Source organism: Nelumbo nucifera, chromosome 4 (genome assembly GCF_055504915.1).
Source record: "Nelumbo nucifera cultivar China Antique chromosome 4, China Antique-T2T, whole genome shotgun sequence".
Classification (NCBI taxonomy): Eukaryota; Viridiplantae; Streptophyta; class Magnoliopsida; order Proteales; family Nelumbonaceae; genus Nelumbo; species Nelumbo nucifera.
Genome location: NC_142652.1, coordinates 46,995,680 through 47,004,025, shown reverse-complemented (window position 1 = coordinate 47,004,025; position 8,346 = coordinate 46,995,680). Strand labels below are relative to the sequence as shown.

General features: G+C 36.9%; 1 protein-coding gene across 2 annotated transcripts; it reads right to left on the bottom strand.

The window, feature by feature from the left end:
* Window positions 1-5,644: 5,644 nt before the first annotated feature.
* LOC104589397 (transcription factor JUNGBRUNNEN 1-like) lies at window positions 5,645-7,835 on the bottom strand. 2 transcript variants are annotated; one of them, XM_010247709.2, is made up of 3 exons: window positions 7,444-7,835; window positions 6,708-7,006; window positions 5,645-6,198 (listed from the first exon to the last, which is right to left on the bottom strand). In XM_010247709.2, exons 1-3 carry the CDS (start codon window positions 7,619-7,621, stop codon window positions 5,821-5,823), a joined length of 855 nt encoding a protein of 284 aa, XP_010246011.1. In that variant the 5' UTR covers window positions 7,622-7,835; the 3' UTR covers window positions 5,645-5,820. The 2 variants fall into 2 exon arrangements, with proteins under 2 accessions (XP_010246011.1, XP_010246012.1); XM_010247710.2 differs by having other exon boundaries at window positions 6,708-6,994; window positions 7,444-7,770.
* Window positions 7,836-8,346: the final 511 nt, after the last annotated feature.

The window sequence follows — 8,346 nt, the reverse complement described above, 5'->3', positions numbered from 1 at the left end:
GGTTTTAAAATTTAATCAGAAGGGTTGGTTTGTGGTCTTAACTGAGGTCTGTGGTAACAATGGAAAACATTTGGTTTGTCTTCTAGAAGGAAAATAGGGATTGGGATCGAGGTTGTTCACTGAGAAACTTCGGGATATTTTGTCATTGAAAGTTGATAATTTGATCGAAGGAGAAGACTCCAAGAACAATTAAGAAGATGTGATAGAAAATGAAGTGATTGTTGGCAACGTCAAGAAGGTCCAAAATCTGGTCTTGGATGGAAACAAAGAAGGATGGGAGAGGATATTGGTGTTGGAAGCAGGTAGAGTTGTTTTGGACTGGGGGATTATATTTTGAATGTTCTGAAAAAAGAAATTTCAAGTGGTTGTAGGTGTGTCGATCTTCCATTTTGATAAAAGAGAAGCATTATTGGCTTGGGTGTGGTTTTGGTGCAGAGCTGGGCAATCTCCTACAATAGCAAGGAACTTCACAATGGAGCCTTTGCTATTAGGTTATACGGACTTCCTTTCAACCTCTGGAAGAAGACAGTTCTGAAAAAGATAACGACGGCAATAGGAGGAGTCTTCATCTCTTGCAGCGTGATGAATCTCAGCTACAAAATGGTGGAAATCGTCTACCCCTTGAATCCTTTGCCATTACAAGATGAACCCAATGGTGAAAAAGATAACGACGGCAATAGGAGTCTTCATCTCTTGCAGTGTAATGAATCTCAGCTACAAAATGGTGGAAATCGTGGGATTCTGAAAAAGATAATGATAATAATAGGAGGAGCCTTCGAGCTACCCCGCGCCTGGAATGTTGATAACTTACAAAAGTACTAGAGCTTGGGAATAAAGCATCCGCAAACTTCAACAAAATTTTTTTAAGTATGGAAGACCATCCACTTCGGCGACCCGGTCAAGCCGCCTTGCAGGAAGTGCACACCGGCTAAAACTACATACAGAGGAGTGGACGTTAAGTCACTCTAAGCCTAAAAGCCCCTATGCTGAGCTGGTAATGACCTCGACACCACGGCAGAGCCTAGTCGCGTTGGCATATGGGTATTTCGAACATATTTGTTATTATGCCTTATTTGTTATTATCCCATACTATGCCTAATCACCTTGGATTACTCCCATACTATGCTTAGGCACCTTGAGCGAACTCACACTTAGAAAATTTTTGAAGTTGAGTGTTTAGAAAACAGGTATATGCAATGTATAAAAAAAGAGATTGATTGTAACTCATTACTTGTAAAGTTCTTGTACACCGGTGTTGTAAAAAAAAACTTTTAGACTGAGCTTAGAGGCTCGATAAATAACATTTATACAAAAAGGGTCCAAGAAAAGAGGTAAAAGGGTTCTTAGCTATCTTGGGGCTCCTCGCCTCCATCCTCAGCAGGGTTCCTTCTTTATTTGTTGCATTCAAGAACAATGTTGAGAATTCATTCAAAACTAAAATCAAAATATTTCAAACTGATGGCGGCTCCGAGTACAATCCTCTGCGTTCTTTATTTGTGGGCACCGGTATTTTACATCCTAAAGCATGACCTCACATTCCTCGGCAGAATGGCGCATCCGAACACAAACATCACTATATTGTTGAAATCGATTTGACATTGATGATGAATGCTAGAATACCCAAATGTCGGTGGTTTGATGCTTTTGATGCTGTGGTATTTGTATTTGAGTATTTCTCATTAACCACATTCCCTCACCAATTCTCCACATGATGTCTCCTTGGCAGAAACTTTATGGTACACCTCCTGCTGATTATAGCTTCTTACGGGTTTTTGATGAAAAATCTTTCCCCTATGCTTAGCGGGCTTCTTCTACCAATACTACCTATGATACTCGTCTACTTGGACCGTATTTGGCTACCGGGCACCTCCGGTTCATATCCATGCACTTCTATTAATAATGGGCTGCATTCTTCAACTTTGGACCCAACTAGCCCATCCGCACCTTCTCCTACAAATGTTGCTCAAACTTCTTCTATTATGGGCCTCACTACCATTCTTCTTTGCTCTTCCACTCCTATTGGGCCGATTTCATCTATCCTGGGCCCCATTGATACTCCTTTTATTATAACTAGCGGAGGGCCCTTACTTTGCACGGGCTGGAATGGAACCGTCGACCCATTGATCCAGTTATTCGCTAAAAACCGTTGAATTCGTCAATGATTCATTAGCTTGGGCCCCATTTTTGGCCGTTTTTTATTTTTTTTTAATTAGGAATAATCCAGGCAACCTGTTCCATTTTATCCTAATCTCGGTCTCTATCCAAAAATCGTTAAATCGATTGATGACCCATTGACCCAGGCGATCGAACCGTTGATTCGTTCAATGGTTTTTGGTTGTTTTTTTATTTTAAATTTTTGTTGTTAGAACGGGCCATCCGTTTGAACCGAACAATCAAACTGTTAACCCGAAAACCAATGGCCAGAACGGTTCCGTTTTCAGGTCATATGAGTCACACTCGAATGACATAACACGTATGGTACTGCTTAATGGACCTCACACACTCAATTTTTTGCTTGTAATTTTTGTTGTCATAACGAGTCTTCCGTTTTTTTTTTTTGGAAACCGTCCAAGCAACCAATTCGGTTTTACCCCAATACCGGTCCCTGGCCAAAAACCATTGAATCGATCAATGACCCATTGACTCAAGTGGTCGAACTGACAACTTGTTGACCCGTTTAACGATTTTGGCCATTTTTTTATTGTTGACAACTCGTTGACCCGGATGGTTGAACCATCAACTCAAAAATTGATGGCCAAAACGATTCCATTTTCAAGTCGTATGAATCAAACACTTGAATGACATAACATGTATGATACTACTGACTTTACACACTCAATCTTTTGCCTGTAATTTTTGTTGTCAGAATGGGTCGTCCGTTCGAACCGGACGATCAAACCGTTGATCCAAAAACCGATGGCCAGAATGGTTCTGAAATTTTTCTTGTAATTTTTTGTTGTCAAAACGGGTCGTCTATTCAAACTAAACGGTTAAATCGTCAACCCAAAAACCGGTGTTCAGAATGGTTCCATTTTTGGGTCGTATGAGTCACACGCTCGAATGACATAACATGTATGATACTACTTAATGGATCTCACAAACTCAATTTTTTGCCTATAATTTTTGTTGTTAGAATGGACTGTCCATTCGAACCGGATGGTCGAACCGTCGACCCAAAAACCGGTGGTCAGAACGGCTCCGTAATTTTTGTTGTCAAAATGGGCCATCTGTTCGAACCGTCGGTTGTTAGAACGTTATTAACAACATTTATCAATAATAGTAAGTAATTATACTATTTAATTAAATAATTATTAATGATAGTTTTAATAATATTATTTAGTTATTTTTAATATAACAATAATTATTAAATTTATGAATAAGATTTATTAACAATATTCATTAAATTAATAATTATCAAAATTAAATTAAATTAATAGTATTTATCAGTAATAGTTAGTAATTATAATATTTTATTAAATAATCAATAACAATACTTTTAATATCATTTTTAATTATTTTTAATATAACAATAATTACTAAATTTATTAACAATACTTATTAATAATAGTATTTATAATTTTAATTTAAAGTAAAATTAAAGTAAATATCTATTTATTAACAATATTTATAATAACAGTAATTATTAATTATAATCACTAATTATATATTTATTAAATTATTGTAATAATCAGTAATTATTAAAATCAGGTTATTAAATTTATTAACAGTATTTTTTAATAACAATATTTATAATTTTAATTTAAAGTAAAATTAAAGTTAATATCTAATTATTAACAATATTTATAATAATAATAATTATTGATTATAATCACTAATTATATATTTATTAAATTACTATAATAATCAGTAATTATTAGATTTCTATAATAATTAAATTATTAATTACTGTAATAACTAAATTATTAAATTAGTGTAATAATTACTATACGAGTAGATTCTATTTCCTGATGTAGAGAGCATCCATTTTCTATTAATATATATATATATATGGTCAAGTACATATGATTTGGGTCCCACTTCTATTCCTCACTTTATTACAACTAATGCTTTGGGCCAGGTGCTTGTGATTTGGGCCTTCCTCTACTAGTAATATGCTTACTATACCATCCACGACCCATACATCAACTCATCCCATGGTAACCCGTGCCAAGAAAGGGGTATTTCGGCCCAATCTTCCGTATGCACTCACTGTCAGCCCACTTTGTGAAATAGAACCCACATGTTATACACATGCTTTTAAAGACCCTAAGTGGGTTCTTGCCATAACTGATGAATTCAAAGCCCTCTTCAATAATGATACTTAGACTTTGGTTCCACCACCCTCATATAAGAATATTGTTGGAAATCGATGGGTTTACACGATCAAGCGCAAATCGGGTCTAGAGTTGCAAAAGGGTACATTCAAGAAGCAGCCCATGGTAACCTGTGCCAAGAAAGGGGTATTTTGGCCCAATCCTCAGTATGCCCTCACTACCAGCCCACTTTATGAGACAGAACCCACATGTTATACACAGGCTTATAAAGACCCTAAATGGGTTCTTGCCATGGCCAATGAATTCAAAGCCCTCCTCAATAACAATACTTGGACTTTGATTCCACTACCCTCAAAGAAGAATATTGTTGGAAATCAGTGGGTTTACAGGATTAAGCGCAAACTTGATGGGTCTATTGAACGCTTCAAGGCCCGACTTGTTGCAAAAGGGTACACTCTAGAAGTAGGCCTAGATTATGATGAGACTTTTAATCCGATAGTTAAACCCACTACTATCAAGACTATTCTCTCTCTTGTTGTTTCCTACCATTGGCCCATTCGTCAACTTGATATTAATAATGCATTTTTTAATGACATTTTACATGAAAAAGTTTATATGAAACAGCAAGTGGGTTTTATTGACCCTCGTCATCCCTCTTCTATTTGCAAATTGAATCGATCATTGTATGGGTTAAAGAAAGCACCTCGCACTTGATTCACACGACTACAAGACTATCTACTATCCTTGGGTTTCCATGAGTCTCAGGTTGACACTTCTCTTTTCTTTAAAAGTGACAGGAGTGACATTCTTATCTTACTCGTCTATGTGGACGACATCTTAATCTTGGTGAGGCCCATTATTTACTTGGGTTAGAGGTGCATCGTACTACCACTGGGTTAGAGGTGCATCAGCACAAATACGTGCAAGATCTCTTGATGCGCACCCATCTACATGAAGCTAAACCCATGCCTACTCTTATGGCTGCTTCTACTAAATTGGTTGTTGATTCTGGTCATCCTCTAGAAGATTCATCCCTCTTTCGTAGTATCATGGGTGCACTGCAATATATCACCCTTACACGACCTGACATAGCCTTTTCTGTTAATAAGCTCTGTCAATTTCTCAAAGCTCCCACATCTGAACATTGGTCAGCTGCTAAATGTGTCTTAAGACACCTCAAAGGCACTATCACCCATGGCCTTTTCTTTCAACCGACAAAGTCCACTTCCATCATTGCTTACTCTGATGCAGATTAGGCGAATTACCCAATGTTTATCTCAAAGCTCCCACTTCTGAACATCAACCTTCTTTGATAAATATATTCTATTGTAACCTCCTTTTAAATTTTCAAATTGTTGTATATATCCCTTTATTATGTAAACAGAATTATTATAAATACAAAGAGAATCAGCCACAAGTTGAATTCATTTTTATCCAAAACCGTTTAGTAATACCATCAATTGCATCCAGGCTCTAAAATATAGACTCCATACATTATTGAATATATCAAGCCTCCTTCATACATTATTGGGGTAGACCTCCATGTTTATCTACAACCGTATAGAAGGTTTGGATCAAGTGCCATCTCCACTACTGACGCGAGCTCATTCCAATTGTCTCTGAACAATTCAGAGCCATTTGTTGTCTGAAGAGTCGAGAATTGCATAGAAAATGCAGGTTGAACTGTCGAGTTCAAATGACTCGATAATAACTTGCTCATTTCCTCAGTACTAACAACCTTCTCCTCGTCCACCAGAGCACCAAAACTCATGCAGTACTGATTGCTTTTGGTGGGCTCCAAGCTGCATGTTCGAGAACATGAATCAGTTGGACTTTGTTTTCTGGAGAGGAATGTCCTACAATCTGGTGTGTTCTTCCTGTATGACACGTTTCGCTTAAAAATTCGGCATAGAGTCCAGATTTCCTGCAACCCATTGAAGAAAAGACTTTCGGAAAGCATATCAAAGTATAGATTAATAGATTAATCAAAACCAAAAATCTAGAAATCCTATTATCTCTTTTTCATGTTCTTTTATTTTTCATGTAAATAAGATAATAACCATTTTAATCATAAAAACTCATTATTAAAAAGGGTAATTTTGTTTCATCTTAGTATTGGCAGCTTTCCCAAGATGAAAAAAGTGACTTATCCACGTAAAAGATGGAACCCAAATTTCCTAGTCACTTTTTCTACCCACACTCTATTTGCCGTAAATTGCAGCCACACATCTCACAATTCAAGAAGGCATCGTGGTTACAACTTACAGCGGGTAGAGAATAGTGGGCAGGAAATCTGGTTTCTGGGAGATGGGGCAAGGGAAAATTAATTTTCCCTGAACCCCACATAAATCTGAAAAAAGAACATAGGTTTCTTGATCATCAATAGGAATCAAAATTAATTTAGTTGAATGAAAGGATTAAGAATAATCTTACAGCTTCATGAATGGTGTTCCTGGAATCAAGATTATTGCTGTTTTTCCCATCTGCAGGAAGGCGAAACTCATGCATCATCCAATCAGTTTTGGTGCCTTTTCCTGCGCTTCCACGATAGTAGACAAGGGATTTCTTCAGACCGATGCATTCATTGGTATCCTCAACGGAATATATCGGCCTATCAATTCCAGTTGCTTTCCAAAATCCAGACCCAGTGACCCTATTGGGTCTTATGCTATTCTTGTACTTCCTCCCTCTTATGCAAAAGAAATACAACTCCTTGTCTCCTACAGTAGTGACTGGTTACCAGAAATAAATGAAGATGAAACAAAAGTTGGTGCAAGATCATGTACATATAAAACGAAACAAAAACAAAAGGTTAATAATAATCGATCAGTTCCATTTCATTTACTTCTTTATTCTTCTTTCCTTTCTTTTTTCATTTTCTTGATTTGTCTCATCTCCCGTCTCTTTTGAGCTTTGGAAACTTTAATTTGAGACGATTAATATGTATTCTGCTAGTTGCTTAATTATGTGACAACACCAAAATTTGTTGTTCTATGTCTCTTTCTTTTTTCCTTTTCTACCATCAATTTTATAACACGTACATAAGAATTATAAACAGCTAGCTATCAACTTGCTTTAAATTAGCAATAGATGTCCTCTAAAGCAAACCCAGATGACTGTTTCAGGAAGACTGAACACCCAAAAGAAGAAAATATGAAGTAAAGCTTACTTGGAAGATCCCAGGGATCATATTTGTAGATATCAATCTGTTTGACGAGTTCAACACTAATTGGTTTATTCTCCACCTTCCGTCGAAGGTAAAACCCAACAAGCTCTTCATCTGTCGGATGAAACCGAAACCCAGGAAGCAGAATTTCATCATCCTTACTGTTGTCTAATTGAGTCATCTCTCTCTCTCTCTCTCTCGCGCGCGCGCTGTCTCCTTTCTGTTTCTCGGATATGCCGAAGATGGATCTACGTACAGAACAGATAATTGCTTTGGTCGATCGAGTCTTTGCATGTGTTAGGTTTATTATGCTCTCCAAGTCTCCAATGGTAATGGGTTTACAGAAGACTTGTTTATTATAGAGAGGACATGATGCAGCAAGTAAATAGTCTCTTCTCTACTTTGTTTTTTTGAGATAGTGTGATAACTAGTCATCTTGTGATTATAAATTAATCAGAAGAGGCTTCTGAGAGTACGTAAAATTAAAGGACATGTGAATATGCGTTTGAATTTTCAGTGCAAATTAGTCACGAGGGCGCACTCTTTGACTAATGTAGGTGCAAAATTGACTAGCATGGGGTGGATATTTTCAGAGGAGAAAGTGTTTTTGCAAATTACCCAAAAATGCACATGGGCTCTCCTGTAAGTTGATGTCGGGAGAATCCAAGGACGTATAAAAGTCAGATATAACATGTAAGCCCATGGTGTGGATGCGAGGACTCTAGCCCATATTTGACAAAATATTTTCAGAAGACAGATCATGTGTAGCGACTTTTTGTCGGTTTTGGCATTAAACTTGTTGTAGAAAAGTCAAGGGGTATGCTTCAATTTTGATTTCGAAGATAATAACTAACTACAACAGCGAAATTGTAGCAGAGTTTGAAATAAAGAGGCAAGATTTTGAGA

Bases quoted from the DNA above. Each gene is read 5' to 3' on its own strand.
- LOC104589397 (XM_010247709.2), bottom strand. From the start codon at position 7,621: ATGACTCAATTAGACAACAGTAAGGATGATGAAATTCTGCTTCCTGGG. The intron at 7,007-7,443 runs GTAAGCTTTACT...TCTGGTAACCAG, and splicing joins TGATCCCTGGGATCTTCCAA to TCACTACTGTAGGAGACAAG. The intron at 6,199-6,707 runs GTAAGATTATTC...AATGGGTTGCAG, and splicing joins GGAACACCATTCATGAAGCT to GAAATCTGGACTCTATGCCG.